The sequence below is a fragment of the Xiphias gladius genome, chromosome 18 (assembly GCF_016859285.1).
Source record: "Xiphias gladius isolate SHS-SW01 ecotype Sanya breed wild chromosome 18, ASM1685928v1, whole genome shotgun sequence".
Lineage (NCBI taxonomy): Eukaryota > Metazoa > Chordata > Actinopteri > Istiophoriformes > Xiphiidae > Xiphias > Xiphias gladius.
Window position 1 is genome coordinate 30020878 of NC_053417.1, and position 24708 is coordinate 30045585.

Below are 24708 nucleotides of genomic sequence, written 5' to 3' on the forward strand. Positions count from 1 at the left end.
TCTCTACAAAAAAAACAGAGTCAGGACAGTTTTTCCACAGGTTCAGAGTCAGGTGATCAGCACGAAAACACTTTTCGGACTGAGACCTGCTGCCCCGGACAAGAGACATACAGAAACACAGGGAGAGACGAATGTAGATGCTTTGTCAACATGTTTAGTTCCAGCTGTGACCTACAGCTCATGGAAATTGTTTAATATTGATGTTGAACATCAGAGAAAAAGAATGTGGAGGAACAACATCTGTCAGCTGTTTGGTTTCACCACTTTCAATCCCACTTCCCGTGTGTGTGTCTTTGTGTGTGTCCGTGGGGGGGGTTCTGTGTGTGTGTGTGTGTGTGCGCGCGTGTCTTTCTGCTGAGTCACTTCCTCTAATCCAGCCTCCACTTGAAGCTGCAGACACACCTCCTCCTCCTAGACTGTAAAAAATCGTCTTTATTCAACAAACTGGAAGCAGCAGAGTCTGATGTGGCAGCGTAAACAGCTGCAGAGGAACTTTACCTGAGAAAAATACGGAATAAGATTTTTTAATGGTTCTCATCTGAAGAGGACTGCACAGTGAGCGGCGAGGCAGCATTTGATTCAGAGACCATTCAGCCTCCACAGACCAGAGGAGAGAAGGGGGCGGAGGACTTGTTGGTGTCTGAGTCGCACGCAGCCAAACACAGTACACACTGTAAAACATGCTGATGTTAAAACAAGCAGACGTTGTGTTTCTGGTTAAAAAACATCTGGAAAGAGTTTGACTGAAGAAAAAAAAAAAAAAAAAAAAAACTTCTGACCGAGCAGAAACAAACTGAACACAAACACTAATCTTCATCATTTCCATCATCCTCACCACCTGAACACTGAACACCATCATGTTTTACATCATCTGCTTCAACTCAAATTCATTTTCATCATTTCTCCTGCATTTCTTCACTTCAACATCTTCACCACAGCCTCGTCTTCACCAGCTGAACAGTGACCTGACACTGAAATACTCTTCATCGCCGACTCCTCCGACTCACTGTATCTAAAGATGGAGAAAATGCAAACTCCTCAAAAGTGAAGCCAAAACATCTCGATCGCCCCCTGGTGGCTGGCTGCAGTATAGGTCATAAACCCCGCCCCCTCCACGTTAGTGGACGGGAACCAGGCCAAACTGAAAAATCAAAGTGCACGTCAAATAAAATGTTTCGCTCATTGAGGTAGTTGTCATCGCGCTGACGTGTGTTCAGGTCTTGAGCTTTCTGATAAGTTTGGTTTTAATGAGTTATTTGAAGCTATAAAAAGAGGGTGTGACATCATGATTGACAGCTATGCGTGTGGTTGCAATTGACTGGGGCAGGTGTATGGGCGGGACCTCGATACCGCAGCTCGACCCGTCGATTACTACCGCTTAAATTCTGGCTCCAGACGACGCCACCAGCACAAGATGGCAGAGCCCGAATCTGGGAATCTGGGATATTCTGGCTTCATTTTTTTCACAGTGGGAGGACGTGGAGACGCGTCGTCCATCTTTATATGCAGTCACTGGTTTATAGACAAACAGACCATCAAGCAGAGACGCCTCCTCCTGCTTCTATTTACTTTTGCTTTCTGTCTCACCGCCCACATTTTTTATACGTGCGTGCGTGAGTGAGAGCAGGGTGTGGTAGGGGACCGAGGGGGAGGAAGGGGGATGACACTGAGGACGACTAGACCGGGCCTGTCTCCCCTGGGAAAAACAGTGTGTGAATGTGTGTGTGTGTACGTGTCTTTGTATGGTTTTGAGGACATTTTGTCTGGTCCTCACTCCTTCAAAGGGCTGTTTGAAGGTTCAGACCTGGTTTTAGGGTCCAGGTTAGAATCAGGTTCAGGTTTAGGTTAGGGTTAGGGTATGGGCTGGGGTTAGCCATTGTGAGAGTCCTCACAATTATAGAAATATCAACGTGTGTGTCTGTGCGTCTGTGTGTGATAATCTTGGATGACTCATTACACAAGGCAGCAAAGAGGATCAGAGGTCAAAGGTCAGATGGTAACAACAACAACCCTCCTGTCACAAGTCTCAGACAGACACGACTGACCTTCATCATCAGCGTCATCATCCTAACTATCACAGCACTTTAACATTACAACCACCGGAGAGCACTTCACAGCACACTCCATTCATAACTTTGGCTATTTAAGGTTTTTACTAGAAAAGTTACTGGAGTGCAGAACAAGTCTGAGGTATAGCTTTCATTTCTTAGGGGATACGTTTCGGATCTTAATATGAGCAACAGGACGAATTCATGCTGATAAAAATTCTGTTCTAAACCACCGAGTCACTTGTTATTTTGACTACGTAAAATACTTGGTGCATTACAGGTTGGACAAAGTCCCCTGCATCAGGGTTTATGTCACATTTTGGATCATGAAGTGCAACTTAGCACTGCAGGTTGTCCCTTTGTTCAGCCAGTACAGATAACAGCAATGACTGTTATCTTCATCATCAGCCCTTACAGTTATGATAGTTCCACTCAGTTTAACTGGCAGATTTATCGTGGTCATGGTCAACTAGTCATGCCAAACTCTATTCAAATCTTCTGCAGTTTAAAACTAACACACTTTCCGGCCGAATTAGTTTTCTTACAAACGAGATGTAAGTATTTTATTTAATCTTTAGGAAGTATGTTTCAATTCGGCACTCATCAAGGCACATAAGAGCAGTTAACTTTGGTAAGTGATGTTCTTGTTATTTTGAAGGAATGTCAACTAACATATTACTAAAGTAACATCTTTGGTGTATAATTCATCTGCCGATTTTACCAGAAGAAACTACACATCTAATTGTATCTTCAGTCATGGTCAGTAGGTTATGTCTTTGTACTGAGGAGCAGAGTGGCGTTAAAACTACAGATTTTTGAACGGAGTTTGGCGTAGGGTGCTCCCTGCACCAGAAATAACGGATACTCCCAGAACTTCCGGACTCACCGGACCAGATTGAGTGTTTCAGCCGAGTCAAGGATGACAAACACGGTCTGCGGCTGCAGGATCCCGGCCTCCTGCTGCTCTGGCTCGGCTCCGGTTGGGTTCTGCTCTCCGGTCAGGATCTGGTCCGAGCTGACAGCTGACATTTCTCCAGAGACAGAGGCGTTTTAACATGCAGAGACCGGAATGAGCAGCCACCGGAGGATCAAAGTCTCAGATGTGAAATCACAGCAGCAGAAACAGAAACATGTTCAGTCCAGCAGAGACAGTCTGACCTAGACCCGTGTGGGAAAAACCCGGACCAGCAAGAAGACCGGTCCTCCAGAGGAAGAACAACAGAGGAGGATCAGGTTTAAGGTCCAAGTCCACCTCCTAGCTGCTGAGGGAACTCGGGGACCCTGCGCACTGAGCCACAGACTGAGCCACAGACTGAACGACAGACAACTAGACAGAGAGACACACAGATGTGAGCATAGAAATACAACAAACAGATCAGTCACAGTTCAGCCAAACGAGTGTCCTCACACAGACGTGGACCGAGCTCTCCCGAACCAATCAGCTGCTGTTCTGGTCACTGCCGGCCAATAGGAAAGCGGCTGGGCTCTCTGACAGCAAATCAGCTGCTGCTGCACCTCAGGGCTCAGAGAGTGAAGCGGACATCTTGTTCGATTTGGTCTCGGTTTTTAAGGGGAGTGGGGGGGTGACGTCAGTCTAGCTGATCGGCCGAGCTCAGAGTGACAGGAGCGCCGGCCAATCAGAAGGGCGGAGAGAGGCGGTGTTTTTATTCCCGGAACCTTTTCATTTTAACAGAACTTCGTCAGCGGAGTGACGTCACAGATACCGCCGACACCTAAACTAATTAAATAATATCATAAATATAAATTAAGCAATAATAATAATAACAATAATAAGACGGCGTGAAGCTGTAGAACGTGCGGGAGTCATTTGTTCTGGTTCATGTGCAGCAGGTGGAGGAAGATCTGTTACTTAAGATCTATTATTACTTTATCACTATTACAATGACTACAATAAAAGTAAGAGTCATGCGTTCAAAAAACGTCTTAAGTAAAAAATACAGACACAATATGATCACAATGTCCTGGACTGAGAATTTAAAAAATAACAGCAACAGCACGCCCCCTGTCAGTGTTGTATTAACCTTTATGTCTTATTAGTGGATTATTATTACTGACAGTGCTGGAAGAACTACTCAGTCTTTACCCGGGTAACAATGGAAAAACACTGATTATGTCCTCGACACGATGAGATCGTTAATCCTGAGTCATGGAAGCTTCAGCAGCATTTTACTGTTGGAGCTGCTCCAGATGGAGCTGCTTTTAACTACGCCATATACAGGGAGAGAGTTTACTCTACTGGTTCCCAACCTAGGGGTCGGGCCCCTCCAGAGGGTGTCACCTAATCTGAGGGGTCGTCAGATGATTCATTGGAGGAAGGAAGAAGAAACACAGCTCTGGTTCACTGATCTGTTTGTGTATTTTCCTCTGACCTTTGATTTTTGCTGAGATAATGGATCATTTGAACATTTGTTGAAATGAACCCATGTGAGACGTTTGGAGGGAAAAATCCCCGTTTGGTGAAGCTGTTAACATCTCATCGACATCGGAAACGTGACCTGACGACACACTGCTGTTTGTGAGACGTCAGAAGCCGAAAAGCTCGGAAACCACAATGTGTTGTGTTTTATCGTCCATTGTGTAAAATCTTCAGCTTACGAGTAACTAGTAACTAAAGCTGTCAAATAAATGTAGTGGAGTAGAAGTAATAAAGGAGCCGGAAATGGAAACACTCAAGTAAAGTACCTCAAAAAGTACAGTACTTGAGTAAATGTACTGAGTTACTTTCCACCATTAGTCTCCACATTATATATATATTAGCATATACAATAATGTAGGTTTTCTGTATATATTCAATTCTTATTATGGCTAAATCTTTCATTCACAAACATAAATTCACAAAAGAAACATATCTATACCTTGTGTTGTATTTTGAAGGACATTTTATTGAATATTGTATTGCTAGTGTCACCCTCCCTGAATTAAACAGCTGTTTAAACCATTAATATTCGTAAAATATATCACATCTTTACCCAGTCTCCCTTTCAGTTTTTACCTCTTTTAATTGTTTATTCAATATCTCGACTTATATATCCTGTGTTTTAAAAAGTAATTTCATCCCAAGTATCAGCTCTTTCCTTGTTTCATCACTGGATGGTGCCATTGCTTCATTTGTAAATGATGCCAAAGAATTGCAATCAAGTTTACCTAATGTAATAGTAGTATCAGTGGTAGTAGTACTGTTGTATAGTAGTAGCAGTAGCAGGAGTAGCAGTTGTAGTAGTAGTAGTAGTAGCAGCAGCAGCAGTAGTAGCATTTGCAGTAGTAGCAGTAGAAGTAGTAGTATCAGAAGCATTAGCAGTAGTAGTACCAGTAGCAGTAGTAGTAGTAGCAGTAGCGGCAGTAGTAGTAGCAGTTGTAGTAGTAGCAGTAGTAGTAATAGTAGTAGCAATAGTAGCAGTAGAAGTAGCACTAGTAGTAGTAGCAGTAGTAGTAGTAGCAGTAGTAGCAGTAGTAGTAGTAGTAGTAGCAGTAGCAGTAGTAGTAGTAGTAGCAGTAGTAGCAACAGTAGTAGCAGTAGTAGTAGTAGTAGTAGCAGTAGTAGCAGTAATAATAGTAGCAGTAGCATTAGCAGTAGTAGTAATGGTAGTAATAGCTGTAGTAGTAGTAGCAGTAACAGTAGTAGTAGTAGTAGTTGCAGTAGTAGTAGCAGTAACAGTAGTAGTAGTAGAAGTTGCAGTAGTAGTAGTAGTAGTAGTAGTAGCAGTAATAGTAGTAGCAATAGTAGCAGTAGGAGTAGCACTAGTAGCAGTTGCAGTAGTAGCAGTAGCAGTAGTAGTAGCAGTAGTAGCAGTAGGAGTAGTAGCAGTAGTAGCAGTAGCAGTAGTAGCAGTAGTAGTAGTAGCAGTAGCATTAGCATTAGCAGGGGTACAGAAAGCAGTAGTGCTTGTAGAAATACTTGCAGACAGTCATGTGGTCATTTTTTATGTTTTTATTTCATTATAACTTCATAAACGTTTCTCATTTTATTTTCTCACAGAAGGGCTGATGGGGAACAGACATGGACAGAATGGAAGGCAGTGGCCGGCCACTAACCAATAACCTGCAATCGATCAATAATCAATAATAACAAGATACCAGAACTACAAGAAGAAGAATGCACAACCATGCTGCTGTTACAGCTGGAGAGAGAGTGGGAGAGCGGTGAATGCTGTTGCCATGGTAACTAGTATAGTGGTTGCTACGGCAACATGGTAACGAGCAATATGAGGCTCAGGGAACCTGGAGGTCACCATGGTAACATGCTTCTCCAGAAACCCAGTGGTTACTATAGCAGGAAGTCAGGAGATAAGAGCTCTGGTCTCAAAAAAATGATGTCATTCAACTACGTGACATTACCGCCTAGTCCTCGTCTGATTGGTTCTTTAAAAGCTGTGTTAGAAATATGTATATCCATATTTGATGATGTTTATAGTCCACATGCCAAAATATTGTCATTTATTAACATTGTTTGGTTTGTTTCATGCATGTTTGTCATCTGTTCAAACATAAGCAGAGGAGAAAATCCTGATGGTCTCCATGGTAACAGCATAAACAGATTAGGAGAAAAGGGGCGCCTGGGGCACAGACAGGTAAAATGCCCCCAACCCCAGGACTCCTTAAATTGGAGGCGGTTATTAGTCATTTTGTGTTTCTTTGTGGTCTCTCTTTATCGCAATGTTTTTCATCTCTTGGTGGTTGTTTTGTGTCTTTTAACTGTGACTTTCAAACAAGACATGTTAACCTCAAACAACGGCTCTGGTCCGGGGGCCCCCTGACATGTCCGGTCAGTAATCCAACCATGGGTAACAGCAGCCATTAACAGTCTGTAACACCGGCCGTCTGACAGGGAGGAATTAGAGGATGTGTCACTGCAGACTGATTTAACAGTGTGAGGATAGAAACATCACTGTGATCATATCAGGTTCAGAACAGGCAAGGAGGAAGTTAAAAAAAACATAAAAACTAAACCAATAACAACATTTTCATATTAAAAATGACAAATAAATACAAAACCACAGAGTGAACGGTTGAACACTGACAGCAATTGAGTTGTCTGATTTGGCACAAGCAAAAGTTAAATAAAGGCAAAAATCTGAATCAGCTGTAAACCAGGAGAGTCACAGATCAACACTCCAGTGTGACAGAACCAGTTTATACTGGTTTTAACCGGCTGTGGTGGTAACTACAGCTGCTAGTAGTTTTATACGGACTATATTTTTATTAAACCAATAAAAGCAATAAAGCAATAAAAACTTGTTCTATTGGTTAAAACAGGCAAGCCGCTTTAACTGCTGCCGACAGCTGATTACTGGTTATAAGTACAGATGTGCATGTTCAGTTATTTCACAGAAATTTAAACAGAGAGTATAAAAACGACTATGTTGTGACTATAAAAAGCTTTTTTGAGATATAAGAACATATGTCATAGCTGGGCAACTTGAAAAAGCTAAGATCGAAGTAAACACCATAATTTTGGGAAAGGGTGCACATCATAACACACTGAGATGTTACTGGGAAAATAAGCGAGTTTAGTCCTAGAGCAGATTACATTTTATACATATATACATATATACATATATATATATATATATATATGTATGTATATATATATAAAGTGTGTTAGCAGTTAGCTCTCCAGCTACAATAGTTCACCAACTAGCCCTGCACTACTGTGCCAAGCCTCTAGCAATTTCGTCAAAACTTGCCATTTTCAGCGTGTAGGTTGCTAGCTCAGAGGTCGTTGTTGTTTCCCGTAACGAAGGGGATTTTGAAAAGGGTAACAGGAACCCGAAGGGGAGGAGAATGCTGCGTGAGACACGTGGCCAAAGGCAGGCTTATACCTGCAGCCTACATCCGATGAGTTAAAATATATCAGAGTTACCATAAGTCCCAGTTTCCCACTTGCAAAAAGCATTCACGTCCGCATCCAAGACGTAATCACGTCCGGGCGAGTGGAATATCTCTGAAAGCCCCGATAGATCCAATTTGGCGCTAAAAAGTGCAGAAGTGCCGCCAGAGTCTGTTGTTATAGTAACGTGCTGTACTGAACAAGCACGGTATTTTTAACCCTCAAACATCCGACTCTGCAACACAACAACCGTCACTCAACGTTATTCCACTTCGTACCGGTTACGCTCCTGTGCAGTCGCGTTAATCGTGCTTTTAAACTTGATCGATCCCCGTTGACAAACTGTCCAGAAGTTACCTCCGTATGTGCAACACTGTTCTACTAGCAGACTGTCAAATACTGACTAATAATAACTAAAACTGAAGCTCTGGAACATTGTTATCAAGAAACAAGCACAACCTGCGTATACAGAGTGCATCACATGCTCATGTTGTCGGGAATTCAAACTCAGCAAGCTGAACTCAGAACTCAATGAAATTTACTATACACTGCCTCTGTTTTCATTCATATATTAATTTTGATTTTTGGTGGTGAGTCATTTTGGGAGCTGGCCTCCATGCTAGAACTAGCTTGTCTTAGGGGGCAAAACATTGGAGTTATTTTTCAAGCAGGCATTATCCTGAAAAATCCACCTTAAATTTAAAATCTCAACTTAGAACACTCCTTCATATAATAATAATTTAGTCATACTCATCTATAGTTATAACCAGCTTGAACTGGTGTAACAGACCGTAACTGCTTATGGACTGACGTGGTATCCAGACCAAAGAACAAGAAATACTTAGGTATATAATGCAGATCTGATATATCATCCAACAACTTCACTCGCTCTGAATCCTGAACAGTTTCAAATACATGCTTTGGCACATGTAGAGAAAGTGCACACAGGACTGATACAACACACCACTGTTCAACTGTATCATACACACAGTGGTCAGAACAAGTCAGAACCAGAACGGACCAGTCAGAACTGGTCAGAAACAGTCAGGACCAGTCAGGACCAGTCAGGACGTGTTTCCAAGGGCCTCTGGCAACGGGAAAAAAGTATAACTCATACAAAAGAAGCATCGACTGCTCGACAAAAATGACTCAGATTTAAAGTTGACAGCATTTTTCACCACATCAAGACAACTGGTGACGATGGGAGCTCTAAGGCTGAGTTACTGGCCATTTCCTTCCACTGAGAGAAGAGAGGACGACACTGGAGTCTGCTTCGCTCTTCAAAAATGCACCGTGCTAACCAGAGCCATGCGCAGACTGAGCTCCGGATTGTTACGCAGGTAGAAGTTAAAGAAGAGTTTGACATTTTGAGAAATCCTGTTTTCAAAACATTTTGTAGAGTTGCAGGTTTCTGATGGATGTCATTTTTATCTGTGTCCATGACAAAAATAGGTGTTTAGCCTAGCTTAGCACAAAGACTAGAAGTAAGGGAAGCCTAGCTCTAGCAAAAGAGAAAAAAAAAACTCCAAAGCATCTGCTTGTATTTTATGTTATGTTAACCAACAGCACAGTGGCTACCAGAAGCCGTGTAGCTTTGGCTCAGTCTCAGATTTAAAAGCAGAGACTTCACACTGTTAGTGTACCGTAGGACGAACCTATCAAGTCTTTCAGTTAGCCCCACAGTTACTGTTTACCCACTAACCACAGATTAAAACTGTTAGCTAGAGTTGATAGCCCTAGCATAGCATTTAGCAGCCAAACACTTTAAGCTGAATTAATGGCCACACAGTCAGCAGTGTTAGCTTATCTTTTACCAAGTTAGTTACCACTGAAAAGGTTTCCCCCTTCTTCCGGTCTTTATGAAATGCTAGGCTAACTACATCCTTAACTAATCTCCATACTGAATTTAAAGAGAGGAAAGTGGTCTCCATCTGGAGACGACACTGAACCACAGGATTTATTAAAATGTCAGATTCTTCCTTTAACCTTTACCCTGTTAATCGGGACTGTGGAGCCAACATGGCAGCCACCGGACCCCAAACTGTCTGCTGTACTCTGGCTGTGTGGAGGTCTGCAGACTGTGGAGAAACAGCGAGCGTTAACCTTTTATCTTTACATAGTCACATGACCGGGGGGGGGGGGGGTCACAGGAGAATAAATTATATTTACAAAATCTTTACTCTTTTTCTTCTTGCATCAACTTGCATCAAGCAAACATCAAACACAACCCAGACTCTTAAACACATAAATATCCAACAAGAAGTCTGTCTTTTCAGTTAGATTCATCAGAATAACAGTAACAATATTAATAATATCTGCTTTTTTTCACTATCAAAACACTTTGTCCAAAAGGTGTTTATAGAGACAGAGAGAGAAATACTTTACCACTGGAAGAGAAGATGATAAAAACAACCAAAGTCTTTTCTTTTGGATTCTGTTCAGATCGGCTGTTCAGAACATCCAGGAAACAAAAACCAGTCCATCAGACCTGGGGAGGTTAAGAGTTCAGTCTGAACTCAGCAGAAACATGAAGGTTTATAGTCCAGTCTGGTTTCTGGTTCTTCTCAGAGACTCTTGGTGTCTCCAACTGCCTGAAACTGTCTTTAAAAACCTCCACAAACTTTTTACATCCAGCTCCAAAAAACCTGCACCACCACTGAGATCCTCAGTGTCCTGCAGAAGTCTCATATCTCACAGGTTATTAGCGCTGCAACTAACGACTATTTTCATTTTCATTTCCAGGTATTATTTTCTTCATTAACCAGTTAGTCGTCTGTTCAATAAAGGTCAGAAAATGGCCAGAAAAAATGTCAGAAAAAAAACTTAATACTCAAGTATTAAGTAAGAAACTTGAGTTATAATTTTGACTTAAATCACCATTATAAACTTGTGAGATAGTAAATCAAATAATATGATGAGTTGAAATGTTTACTTTGAGGGTCAAAATTTTAAGTTAGGATTTCACAACTTTGAGCCATATCTATAATTACTTGAAGAGTCAAAAGAAAGTCAAAATCTTGACTTGAAATTTTGGTATTGGGCGCGTTACAACAAACAGGAGTACTTCTTCAATTCATAAAGTAAGTATTAATTAAGTAGAAAAATTATATGATTTTTTTAACAGTTGGAAAAGGTCTTTAATCCCCAAAATGTTGAGTGAGGTTTCTTCAGGACATTGATGAACCAACCGCCTCAGGTATTTTATAAGAAGCTGCAGTACCCTGCTTCACCTGTAGAGAGCAGAGAGGCTTCAGGATTCCACTCCTCACAGCAGAGTTTGCTGGGAAACGTAGTTTAGCTCCTGACAGGTGATTTGATCGGCAGGTTTGGAGGTCAGACAGCAGCAGCGAGGTCACTGAGGGTGGAAAGAAAACTTTAAAAATTCAAACGGAAGAAAACAAAAGGAAAATAGAAATCTGTAGACTTTTTTTCTTTAGGCGAAATTTGAAATAAAAAAATGAAATGTCTTTGAAGTGCATTTAAAGAGAACAGATCAGTCTTTTTCTTCTTTCGTGTTTTAAAAATCGGACAGTTTATGTCCTGCTGACGTGCCAGCACTGCTAAACTCTTCTCTTCTAATTTCTTACATAATTGTCCAAGGCGACGGCAGCAGCTGCACTCATTACAGGTTGAAGGTCGACTCCTCAGCTCTTTGTTGGGATTTGAACCAATGTGTGTGTGGGGGGGGTGGGTGTGTGTGTGTGTGTGTTGGGGGGGGGGCATTGTCCAGTTTGACTCCGGCATGTGTTTGTACGTGCTTGTTAATCCATTTCATTTATGTTTTCATTGCGAGATGAACGAAACAACATAATAGAGTTCTGCATGGGCTGAGTTGCTGCTGAATAACCGAGAACCCTGGACCCGCGTCAGGCTGGGTCCAGATTACATCAGCCCCATAACTAGAAAATGATGATATTAGACGATTCTGCAAAACCCCACATTATGTCCAACATTACCTTTTTTAAAATTCTCACTTTTTACAAAATCTGTGCAAGGTAACTATAGTCTGGTTAATGGGAGGCAAACATTGTGGTTACGGTTACAATGACAGCAGCTCAGTCAGATGGGGTAAACATTCACCCACCACCTCGTCCACCACAGCTCAAATGATACTTTTTGCATCCGCATGGCTGTAAGAGTCTGTGTGATGTAAATATCTTCATCTGCACAAGTCCAAGAGTTTCCACGTCCAGCCCAAAGTTTATGTCAGAGCAGGACACACCAACAATCCTGTGAACATGTGTTCACAGTACAAACAGACCCACGTCCATGTCCCTATTGTTTTTGAATACTTTCTGAATATATACTGCTTCAAATAACTGGACCTTTTCATTTAAAAGAAAATTTCTCTCCAAGTGCACGCAGAGTAATAACCGAGCCTTTCCACAGCTTTACACTCGTCTCATGTATAATGGAGGTCAATGTGGAAAATGCCTTCCGGGCTGGAGGTGTTCCTTTTGTCGCAGTACCCTGGTCAGCCACCGGGACGAACTGAAGTGATTTTTAGTTACAGTACTGTGAGTGGCCACATTAGCAACAAGGCTGCGTGGAGGCTGCACATCACATCTATTAATACATCCAGGTATTGGACACACTACTTCCTCCGTATATGTATAGTGCCACAGAACGTAAATTGTGAGGTGCCGAATTGACCGATATCAATGTGATTCATGAGGAGACTAGGCTGGATTATATTCGGTCTGCACTGAACTGAGTTCAGCTAGGGTCCCATTCTTTTGCTGCAGATCTTGGGTTTGTGTGTTTGTGGGTTTCTTTCACTGGTCTTTGAAGAAAACGTAAACGGAGAATAGAGATGGTGTCAGCCGGACAAAACGTGAATGCAGAGTTTTAACTGTGAGCTAAACCCGCGGCCATTTTATATTCAACTTTCTTGGTTATGTTCAACGGTCTCCTGCAGGTTTCGAACACACAGTGATAAAAGGGAGCCTCATTGTCCATTATCTTGTGAACTGACTGTTTGACCTTTTTGGCTCCAGAATAAATGCACATTAAATAACTCACAATAACTAAGGTTGTTGCAAAGTGAGATAACCACTGAAATACATCCCACCTTTTGAAAAACTGATGAATTAATACTACATAAGGACACAGGAAGAAGCTGAAGAACTTGCAGTGCTCCATCAGGAGACGTGTGGTGACTGAGCCCATGACCGTGAATACACAAGTTGATTAAATGAGCTTCAGACTCTTGCTGCCGTGCAGCTTAGGGAGAAGTCAGCGGCTGAACTCATTGGACAAATTCTCAGATCTAAAAAAGTTTAGGGTCAGTTTTCTGAATATGATACAACTCGGATGTAACAGCTGTAGGCGGAGGCATTTCCATAGCTGGGGCTCATGGGTACTGTAGTGTTCAGAGACATTCCACAGATGAAACTCAGGGAGAAAAACCAACTGGTCCGTGACCAGGAGACTGCTATGGTTTGTGTGCTGAGGTTATCGTTGAAAGGAAAGTTTACTGTGAGAATTTACGTTGACGACATTTATAGAACCAGAGGCTCCGCCCACCTCACCGCGCAGGTGAAACAAAGGTAAAACGAGAGAGAGAGAGAGAGACGCTATTTTGTGTGACGACAGCAGGGAGGAATCATGCAGATGAACCACGCAACTTTAAATATACAGAGAGCTCAGTGTGTGTGTGTGTGTGTGTGTTTGTGTTAAACGTATATTTTAGCTACGACTGTATGAACTGGTTTTGTACTGGTTTCCAATAGGGATTGATATTCATCTAAAGACCCCGCCTTCACCAAAACCATCGTTGCTCATACAATAGAATCACGTGTTCCCGCCCTCCGCTGCAGCTGCGAGATCCTCCCCCTCCTCCTCCAGACTCTCTACGATTGGCCGGTGGACCTGAGGCTCCTCCCCCCTCCCGGCCCTCGACAGGACGTCCATCCATCGCCGCTGTAGCTCCTCCCCCTCAGCGCTGAAGTACAGGGTCAGGTGACTCTGGGAGATCTTGAAGGCGTGGCGTCTCTCAAGACGGTCACATGACTCAGGTAGAGAGACTTCGAAGCCAATCAGAGGAACGCTGCGCTGCGCCTTCACGTCCTGGTGGAGAAATAATATCGGAAACAAAAACACAGTTGACTTCTGTCTGTAAATCCACATACCTGTCCTCAGTCAGCAAGACGTGTCCAGATAAATCCATCATTTTCTAAACGAGGACTCCGCAGGGTGCATCGTGGGTATTATACCACGGCCAAAGACCAAAGGAGACAAAAACAAAAAGCTGAAAATCGTCATCCGTGTTTCACTCAACTGATTTGTCTCTTTCATCACATTCAATCGTTAGCATGGTGTAAAGCCACAGCAGTGTTGCTACGGTTACTGTCGGTCTATACAGTGTCGGCCATTAGGCGAAGGGTTCAGACCACTGCACAGCACCGACACTGCACTGATAAAGGTGTTAAATGACATTCGTCTGAATACTGACTCAGGTAAAACATCAGTTTTGCTGCTGCTTGACCTTAGTGTGGTCTTGGATACTGTGGAACATTGTTACTGTAAAATAGTGGATTGGATTATCTGAAACAATCCTCAGCTGGTCTAGGTCTTATCTCACAGGCAGGGGTTGCATTGTCGTCATTGCCGACCTAAAATCTGAGCGGATCTTGGATACTTGGGCCGCTGTTATTCAACGTGCTCCCTCCGGGTCAAATCATCAATCATGTACAGTATGTTTACTTATCATTCACTACTCTGACGAAAGCCAGGTTTACGTCTGTTGCCACATGAGCCTGGTCCCAAAAGAAATTCCCTTTAAAGGAATAATTGAACATTTTGGGAAATAGGCATATTCTATTATTTACTGAGAGTGAGATGTTTAGATACAATAAATGTTAAGATACAGCCAGCAGCTGTTTAGCTTAGCTTAGCAAAAGCCAGGGGAGGCTACTACATCTGAGTTCCTTTTATTGTTTTTCTTGTTAAATCTTCCAGGTTCGTGAACTCAAAATTCTTGGCTACGCTGGTGGCTGTGGATCAGTTACTTCTTGGTGGCGGTTGATCACTTCACTAAGTTCGTTAACCTGCACGGTCTGCATGCAGCTATTAGGGATCAAGAGGACCTGCATCACTGCCTACAAGGCCAAGTCGGATGGTGTGGCGAAACACCGTAACAGGACTCTGATCGACCAGCAAGCAGAGATGTTGTGTTCCCATGAGAATGAATGGGACAGTAATGTGAGGCAGGCTGCTTATGCATATAGAACCTCTCAGCACAGGCTCCAGTTGAAATGCTTGTGGCTTCCTGTGTTTTTGACTCTGAGCCCGGGACTTCTGGCAGGGTTTGCGCTGTCCGTGAGGAGCACCCGGAGTCAACCTTCATTGCTGCCGGGCCTAATTGTGCTGAGAGTCTCCAGAGACAAGCTGTATCATGATGATGCCTATTAAACAGGCATGTTGTGTGGTTGAACAACCCACTGAGGGCTGCACACAGCTGCGGCCACTTTGGAAGGTCCGCCACCAGTGCAGGAGCTTTCTTCTGGTGGTGAAGCAGCTCACTGTTACAGGCCCAGGTCGTTCATCACGATGGACTGAAAAGGTCCATTCTACCTCTGCCTTCAGACAGTTTCCACCTATTCTCCTCCCTCCCCGGGCCTCTCCCACCTTGGGGGCTTCACCCAACCGCTGGTCTCCCCTGAGACGGAGCAGCCATAGGCTGGAGTGTTGGATACTAGACCCGGTGGTGAGCAGCGGTGTGCGGTCCCACAGGGGACGGGTGGTGCACCTTCACGATTTTGTCGTGATTTGAGTTTCCTGTGTTCTGGCATCATTATTTCTGTACAGAGGAGTTCGCTCTGTGGTTATGTGACGTTCATTTCAGCTGACTGTGTGTTTGCTGTCTGTATATTGCTCAGGGGAGGGACCACTGTTGTCCAGTGTCCCTACCAGTCGTCTCCAGCTGCCGTTCACTCTTTATTTTTAGTAACGTACCTGCGGAGCTCCATAGATGTAGAGCACCAGCGGCTCGTTTTCAGGTATGACGAACCAGGCCTTCTGCCAGCCCCGCCCCCCTCCTTTCTCCATGTGGTGAAGAAAACTACAAATCACACTGTTCTCTGCCGCCAGCGAGGCCTGTTTCTATGGCAACGAGAGAGAGATGGAGAGAGAATCAGTTTTCTGCAAGACTCAACCTTAGTGACTGAGAAAATTTTTACCACAAAAATAACAACTCTTGTATCATAGATCCTTTATTGTCATTTATATTAGTATTTTCTGGGGAAACTGTTGTAATATTGGGATCCGATGCAGTTTTTTACAGCGCTAGTGGTCTTGTGGCCATTTTATAGTATCCTAAAATCTTACAGAGCTGAGAGCGTAAGAGGGAAAACATGTACAGCACATACACAAACACACACACAGCTCAGAGTGATGTCCCACTAACCTCCAGGATGGAGCGCCTCCTCTGGGTGCTGCTGGTCAGCGTGGCGGGCGAGGGCAAGACTCCCACCAGCGTGGCGTAGCAGTCGATACAAACACGATTGGTCCGGTTGTTGTCGTACGACAGACGAGCACGAAACTCCGAACATTTCCCACAAACCACCTGGTTTCAACACGGACACACAGACAATCAGTGACAGTCGGCAGCTCTTAGGCTTTTATAAATAATTCTATACTGATATTTACATGATGATCATACTGTGCGTGTCCACAGTCTTTACAATGGTGTTATTGGTTATTACGGATTAAATGATATTGTAATCATTGATGAACATACGTGTCCACAGGCTTTACAGTGGTGTCGTCTCTTGGTGATGGAGTTGAACGGCTCCTGACACTTCATACACAGAGTGACTTCCTTCTCTCTGATTGGAGTCGGAGCTCGCTTCCCCAGCTCCACGCAGCTCTGAGAAAGAAACGAACACAGAGAGTCGTGACTGAGCCTGTCGACAGCTCTACGGACGTCTCATGTATGATGGGGGTCAATGTGGAAAATGGCTTCTGGGCTGGGGGTGTTCTTTTTATTGCAGTACCCTGTTCAGCCACTGGGGCAAACTGACTCTGACACGCCGAACAGACTGGTACCAGTTATTTGTGTGTGTGTTACCGGGGAGTGAGGTGGTGTGGATTCATCATCTCGTAGGGAACAATTCAAATGTCTGAAGCTCTCCAGCGTCTGCTCATGTCTCTGGATGGTCGCTTGGATGGCCTGAATACACACACACACACACAAAACCAAGGGTATAGATAAAAATGTTTATATACTGTATACAATACTGATAATTCTCCAGTATTAACCAGTATTCAAATGGACGGGGCTCAAATAATAGCTCTAACACATAGACATCAGTCTGGGATGATATTTAACAGAAGCCAGGTAAAACACTTTGCTGCGGTGTTAAGCTACTGTCACTGAAAGTCAACACTTCCTGCAGTTGTTTCACATTAAAAGCCTACCTGTAAACGCAGGAATTATTCACTTTAACCTCCTGCAATGCTTTTCATTTAAACATCTGCTCGGGAAGTAGTGAGTTTCATTGACATCATCTGGAAGAGTAACTTAACACCAGGCTGTTTCACCTGTAACCACACCCAGAAGTGATGTCACAGGGTCCTGGAGTGCACCTGTGCATCACTGAGGCAAGGTGATAAGTTAAACCACTGAAGGTCAGTGGTGTGTGTCTACCTGGATCCAGTCTTTTTTCTCCTCCTCCGTCCTGCAGAGACACAATCAAACAGAAAATCAGTCAGAAAACAACGGGACTCTGGGGGAACTGGTTTCCAGTCACATGCGCCGCACTAAAGGAACGAAGTGCAAAACAAATTCCAGTTAGAAACACTCCTCGCTCTCGGTGCGTGTGGTGACAGCTTTGTGTGACTGAATTGTGTGATGTTGTATAAATGTAGGGTGTCAGGTCTCTGTTACTCATCTCACTGAAACTCATTCAGTGAGACTGAGATCAAAATCAGCTTTGAGTGTCCAGAGGTTTGTACCTGGCCTGCAGCTCCAGGGATCTCTGTTTTCCAGACACAAGGAACGTCCTGGGAACTGCACCACTGCTGGTCTCCTTCAACTGGAGGACGGACAGAAAGACACCGAGAAATTCACTATTTCTGCTTTGGGGGGGTTGTGGCCAGTGGCAGAGGAAACACTGACAGAGGGAAGAATGGACTCCACTAAATATCAGCAGATTCTGGAGGCAGATGTCCTGCAGTCAGTCAGGAAACTGAACAGAGTCTGGCTTCTACAGCAGGACCATGATCCAGAGCAGACCTCAGAATCCACCATGAACCACTTCAAGAAACACAAGCTGAAGCTACTGGAGTAGCCTAATGTCTCACCTCCATGCCGTCCACATCAATGCGAGTGCGGACACCGTACTTCTGACCGATCAGACGCAGCTTTGGGACGCAGTACAGCAACCTGTCATTAAACTGCATAAGAGAAACACGTCACTTATCGCTGCCTGTACGACTGTGTCAGGCCCGGAAAACAGTAAAGGACAATATGGTAGAATAGAGCCGAACAAAGCAGAGGACAGTAGAGTACCAGTATGAGGTATCTGTCCTGCGTGGTCCCATTCTTGTTGGACAGTTTGAGGATGTGTCCTTCTTTAATGAGCTCGTTAGTCGGGTTAACGATGTCTTCTTCTCCTCCCAACAACTCGTACACCTTCAACAACTTCCTCATTCTCTCCTGGCAGACAGAGACAGACAGAAGGCCAGAAATTAGAGAACAGAGACAGAATATTGCCAAAAAGCTTTTACATTTGGCTGAGGTGAAAAATTGATGAATGGAAATAGACAAATGTGATAAATGCTGATGGAAATGAACAGTTACAGACATCCACTTCACCAGACAGACCAACACAATCAACAGTGGGGGGGGGGGGTGAATTAAGCACAATGTCCCGGATTGAGTCCAGAAATGTCCAGACATGAAGCTCTGTGGTACATGTAAGAAAAAAGTTTTTGACACTGATAATATTGGCCTTTTCTCACTATGAGCTGCTTTCCACTGCTCGTGCGATGCCACTGACCATCCTGGTCTTATTATCCCAGGTTTTCTCTGCGCCTGTCAGCGCACAAATCCCTCAGAGGCTGTCAGACTCAGCTGGGGGGGTGAACACCGTGAACTGACACGCTTCAGCAGAAGCTTTCCTTTAATCAGTGAGAGTTAATTAAAGACGACAGCAAACATCCTGCTGGGAGGATGTGGACTGACTTAGAGCTCAAATTCATCAGATCTGAAACCAGTCTGGACTACACAAGTCCAGATTTCTTCTTCTCGTGTGAAAAAATGCAAACAGGCATCTATAAAAGCATCATATCACCAAGCAAGGGGGCAACCTTTTACCACCAGCACAATGACTTTATTCTCATAATATCATGAATTTATTCCAAAAATATTACTTTTTTTCAAGACAGACCCAGGATTCAGTTCCCCAGAGGATACTTTAGTTCCCTGGAGAGACCTGGGGTTCATTTATCCAAGAGAAACCTGGGGTTCAAGTCCTGGAGATACATCAGATCCCCTGGAGAGATCTGAGGTTCATCTATCCAGAAAGGATCTGGCGTTCAGATGCCCAGAGGAGATATGGGTTTCAGTTCCCGGGAAGAGACCTGAAGTTCAGTTTCCAGGGTCTTCAACCAGGTGGTGGTTGAGAACTTTATCTGCCGGTGAGTACCTGTCCAACCACCCTGAATTTTTGAAGTTTGATCTAAAAACCATGAGACGGTTTTTCTGAGGTTCTGGTGCAGTGGTACTGCATAAAGTTAGATACAGACTAAAATGAATGAAAACCAATGGGACCACGAAAATCATCCGAGTATCAAATATCCGCATCCATATTGATTCTGTTACTGAGGGTGATTTTTTGGAGCTTTTGCTCGACACTGGCAGTCTGAGCGATGAACCGTGATGGAGTTAAATGAAACAAAAAAACACACATGAAGCAGCAGCTGTGTTTGTGACAGTAAATGAGGTGTAATCAGAGCAGTTTAATCAAAGATGAAGTCAAGGTTAATGACAAACTGACAGCGTTTGATCTGGTCTGAGTCACATTTATCAGACTCTGTGTGTGTGTGATGTGGTCTGAGCCGTGGTGGACCATGGTGATTATGGCTGACAGCTCTGGGTGTTGACTGCGTGAAACTCTTACCATCTTCCTGATGGCGGCATTCGAATGTTCTGCTGCTGTGGCAATCAGCTCCAAAGACTCTGCAGACAGAGACACGTCAAGAGAGATGAGACTGTGTATACATGAATGTTACCCATCTCACACTATGCATCTGCAGTGGGGTTGAAAACCAGGGATTTAGATCCCCGTATCTCCAAGGAGTTCTCCCCAAAATCTCATTTCCCACAAAAAGAGAGTTTGTTCGAGTTACTTTCCACGCTAGAGTTCAGCTGTGGATGGAATACTTTCAGATTAAGTGAACAAAACGGAGGACGGTTCAACAGGTGGTTTAATCAGGTCTGCAAACCTCCATCCAAACTCCATTAAAGGAGTACAGGGCTGACAGATGTGCAGCATTCACCAAGTGGAGAGGACTACTCAAAGTTACAGCTAAAGCACGAGTAATAACTGGCTGGCTGCGATGTGATGTTAATTTCATCATCTGCCCATGTCCATCAGGATTTCTGAAAGTCCTCGTGGACTCTATGACCATGCAGACTACAGGCAGCAATAACTGTTGAACGCATTGGTCTGCAGACCCGCAATGTAGTGCACATCTGAAATGAATTATCTACTATTCTACCTTTAAAATCAAACCCTGGAAGCGGCGGGAACAGAACAATATATTGGTAAGGGGGAATCATCTTCCAGTCACAGGGAAAGCTGCAACTGCAGCGCGCAGGTTGCAGTTAATCCCACGACCAGGGGGGGAGCAGTATATTAGGATGTGAGAGGTGAGAGGAGAAATTCTGAGGAGAAAACTGACAGATCCTACAGTCACCTTTTCTCTTGTCTACATCTTTAACTCTGTTTTCATTGTGTAGAATCTGAAGTTCTTACAGAAAGTGTCCTGGTGTTGTCCAGGAATGGTTCAGCCCTGATCTGCCCATGAGTGGATAAACTCTTTAATCCTCCAGGTTTACATAAATGACCCTTAATACAATGACAAGAACACCCCAACATGTATCCAGCGTCGAAAATCAAGGAACCACAACGCTGCAGTGGAACAAACTGAAAAACTACAAAGTGGTTTGATGTGCTGCGTGCTCATTTTGGTCAACTGACCAGGCTGTGTTCCCAGGTTTCAGGTTGGCAAGTTCCTGCGGTGGATAGGGGCTGAATGTAAGAATGCGATGGTGTCTATGAAAATGTGAATATACCAGAACTCTTAATGTTAGCATAGATAATGAAAGGTGGTCATATAAGCATCACTGCCACTGCACTGATGTTTGGGTGTGTTTGTTTCTCGTACTCTGGGCGTCCCTGTAGTCCGGGGCGTCCTCCGGCAGTCGGTGTAGATAATCTTTGAGCAGCAGCTCGTAGCGAGGAATCCTCTGAACCGGCTCCAACATGTGATGCTGCAGCGTCAGGTTCCCACAACGCTCCTCCTTCTGCACAAAAACAACAAACACACAAATATTCACATATAAAACAACCAGACGAGGTTAAATCTCAACAGACTGAAGAGTGGAGCAGCAGTGTCAGTGATCTGTACCTGGATCTCCTGGATGATGGTCTTGAACTGAGCCGACCTCTCCATCCAGGTGTTCACCAGCTCCATGGCTCGGTCAAAGTTCTTCACATACTCTCCGTACATTTTCAGGAAGGGAGCCAGCTTCTGCAGGATGTCCCCGATCCGTGGGTTCGAATCCCTGCAGACAAATGAGGAACGAAGTCAGAGCAACTCTAGAGGAGGAGAACCAGCAGGAGAAGAAGAGGAGGAGAAACAGCCTCACCATTCCTCCATGCGTTTCTGCAGCGCCGGCAGCAAGAACTGCTGATGGAAACAGTAGATGGAGCAGATGTTGGAGAAGATTCCCTGAACGACGTCACAGGGGAAGGAGGAGCGAGACCGGGCCTCCTCCAGGAGTCTGGCACAGAAAACCTGCCGGAGGAGAGCAGGGGCGGGTTTAGAAAGTTTTGGATGTGGGGCAGACTGGTGCAAAGCTTTCAAGAAGGGGGGGGGGCAGACAGTTCCCATAGTTTTAAAGAAGGGGGGTCACAATAGAGAAAAATGTGTTAGGACTCAGATTGAAAGTCCCGGTTCTCTGCATTAATCATTCTGATACGAAATAACGTCAATAAACAGCTGCTGTTTGTAACTGAACATGACCTACAGCCACGGACACATTATGAGACAACAGACCCCTGGCGCGCACCCCCAAAAAAAAAATGCTACCCCTCTGCAGGAGTTTTAATTTAGGGTTAAATTATCCTGAATTTCACAGCTGAACCAGCTCACACCAGTCAGTCCTGCAGTGTAAATACAGCGGCGTTTCCATGGCAACAGTGGCAGAAGCAGTACTGTGAAAGTCGGATAACACGAACACAACAGCGACACCGATTGAACCGGGACCGAGGAAGACAAGGACTGTGAGTGTCGGTTCAGGCTCAGAGCTCAGAGCAGGTGACTCACCTGGTCCAGGAGGTGCAGCTTAGAGACGTAGGCGATCTCTGTGTGTAGCAGCTCATTGGCGATGTTGAAGACCCTCTGCTGGACAGACAGCTGGACAGAGACAAGGACGGTGTTAAACGTCTGCAGAAGCGTCGAGTTTCACCTACAGTAACTGAACGTCCGATAAAACGACGACTGAGTAGAAGTGAGTCAGAGCAGGACAGCTGCCACCCAGAGAAAGGGATTTTCACTCAGTGGGGACATATCTCTGACAGAGCTGAGCTCTGAGTGGACGGAGACGTGGTCTACGCTCAGTCGGAGACCGGAGGGACCGAACAGTACAACCGGTGCTGCTCAGCCAGCCAGTTAGCGACGACTACGTCCTTTGTGTCTTCTAACTGAGCTCTGTGACTTTCAAACCAAAACTATTAGCGGTCCCTTCCCCGGAGCCCCGGACCCCCGCAGGCAACCGGGCCCCCGGACCCCCGGGCCCCCGGACCCCCGGACCCCCGCAGGCGACCGGGCCCCCGGAGGCCTGTTCGATGATCCAGTTTTGTATTTTTCTGTGTTTTGCTTTTCTCTTGTTAATGTGTCATTAAAGGTGCCGTGTGTTTGTAAACTCCCGTCTCACCTCAGCAGAGTCCTGTCTGTCTGTCTTGGGGGGGGACAGCACCAGTGTTAGCTCCGCCTCCTCCTCCTCCTCCAGGTCACTGTCTCCCTCCTCAGAGAACTCCCTCCTCCTCCTCGCAGCTCCCCTCACCTCCCCCTCCTCTCCATCCCCCTCCCCTCCCTCCCCCGCATATGAGGATGAGCTGGAGAGGCGGGGCAGGAGGGCGGGACTGCAGGGATAAGCCACGCCCCCATCGTCCACGCTGGCGAAGCAGAGCTCCTCACTGTGCGACGGAGAGCTGATGCTGTCGATCCCGCTGTCCCGATTGGCCAGCTTCCCATCCGTCTGCGAGGAGGGGAGGGACAGACGCTCCGAGGGGAGCTCTGACTGGTCGAGCAACGGCGGCTGCTGCTGTTGTTGCTGCTCCCTCATCTCCACGGCAACCACGTCATCCTCCAGGTGTTTCTCTGAGGCGCTGTAACCCGACTCCCTGGACAGACGCTTCTGATGGAGGTCGTTACGACACACCACCGCCAGCTCTTCATCATCATCATCATCATCATCATCATCATCATCATCATCATCATCATCATCATCATCATCATCATCATCATCATCATCATCATCATCATCATCATCATCATCATCATCATCATCATCATCATCATCATCATCATCATCATCATCATCATCATCATCATCATCATCATCATCATCATCATCATCATCATCATCATCATCATCATCATCATCATCATCATCATCATCATCATCATCATCATCATCATCATCATCATCATCATCATCATCATCATCATCATCATCATCATCATCATCATCATCATCATCATCATCATCATCATCGTCATCAACATCATCATCATCAGCCGCATTATCATCATCATCATCATCGTCATCATCATCGTCGTCATCATCATCATCATCATCATCATCATCATCATCATCATCATCATCATCATCATCATCATCAGCATCATCATCCACATCATCATCATCATCAGCATCATAATCATCATCATCATCATCATCATCATCATCTTCATCATCATCAGCATCATCATCATCAGCATCATCATCATCATCATCAGCATCATCATCATCATCGTCCTCATCATCGTCGTCATCATCATCATCATCATCATCATCATCATCATCATCATCATCATCATCATCATCATCATCATCATCATCATCATCATCATCATCATCATCATCATCATCATCATCATCATCATCATCATCATCATCATCATCATCATCATCATCATCATCATCATCATCATCATCATCATCATCATCATCATCATCATCATCATCATCATCATCATCATCATCATCATCATCATCATCATCATCATCATCATCATCATCATCATCATCATCATCATCATCATCATCATCATCATCATCATCATCATCATCATCATCATCATCATCATCATCATCATCATCATCATCATCATCATCATCATCATCATCATCATCATCATCATCATCATCATCATCATCATCATCATCATCATCATCATCATCATCATCATCATCATCATCATCATCATCATCATCATCATCATCATCATCATCATCATCATCATCATCATCATCATCATCATCATCATCATCATCATCATCATCATCATCAT

The 24708-nt window shown here is 44.4% G+C and overlaps 2 protein-coding genes across 3 annotated transcripts in view; both read right to left on the reverse strand.

Moving 5' to 3' along the window:
* tfe3a (transcription factor binding to IGHM enhancer 3a) overlaps positions 1–3573 on the reverse strand; it is a 10267-nt gene extending 6694 nt beyond the window's left edge. The window contains 3 exon segments of the mRNA XM_040151823.1: positions 2914–2933; positions 2935–3375; positions 3457–3573. Coding sequence (XP_040007757.1) covers positions 2914–2933; positions 2935–3077 — 163 coding nt within the window. The 5' untranslated portion in view covers positions 3078–3375; positions 3457–3573.
* A 2453-nt stretch (positions 3574–6026) lies between these two features.
* On the reverse strand, positions 6027–23588 carry fgd1 (FYVE, RhoGEF and PH domain containing 1). 2 transcript variants are annotated; one of them, XR_005709399.1, is made up of 16 exons: positions 23066–23588; positions 22456–22545; positions 21776–21924; positions 21535–21691; positions 21292–21430; positions 20022–20080; positions 18410–18556; positions 18202–18294; positions 17854–17933; positions 17546–17576; positions 16967–17068; positions 16637–16765; positions 16304–16462; positions 15853–15999; positions 10282–13965; positions 6027–6887 (listed from the first exon to the last, which is right to left on the reverse strand). XR_005709399.1 is itself a non-coding variant. In XM_040153114.1 (16 exons), exons 1-15 carry the CDS (start codon positions 23474–23476, stop codon positions 13690–13692), a joined length of 2169 nt encoding a protein of 722 aa, XP_040009048.1. In that variant the 5' UTR covers positions 23477–23588; the 3' UTR covers positions 10077–11251; positions 13683–13689. The 2 variants fall into 2 exon arrangements, 1 of the variants encoding a protein (XP_040009048.1); XM_040153114.1 differs by lacking the exon at positions 6027–6887 and having other exon boundaries at positions 10077–11251; positions 13683–13965.
* Positions 23589–24708: the final 1120 nt, after the last annotated feature.

Coding starts and splice junctions, on each gene's coding strand:
- fgd1 (XM_040153114.1), bottom strand. CDS start 23,476: ATGAGGGAGCAGCAACAACAGCAGCAGCCGCCGTTGCTCGACCAGTCA. Junction 22,546..23,065: donor ACAGACAGGACTCTGCTGAG/GTGAGACGGGAG, acceptor GTCTCTGTCCAG/CTGTCTGTCCAGCAGAGGGT. Junction 17,934..18,201: donor TTGATGTGGACGGCATGGAG/GTGAGACATTAG, acceptor TCCGTCCTCCAG/TTGAAGGAGACCAGCAGTGG.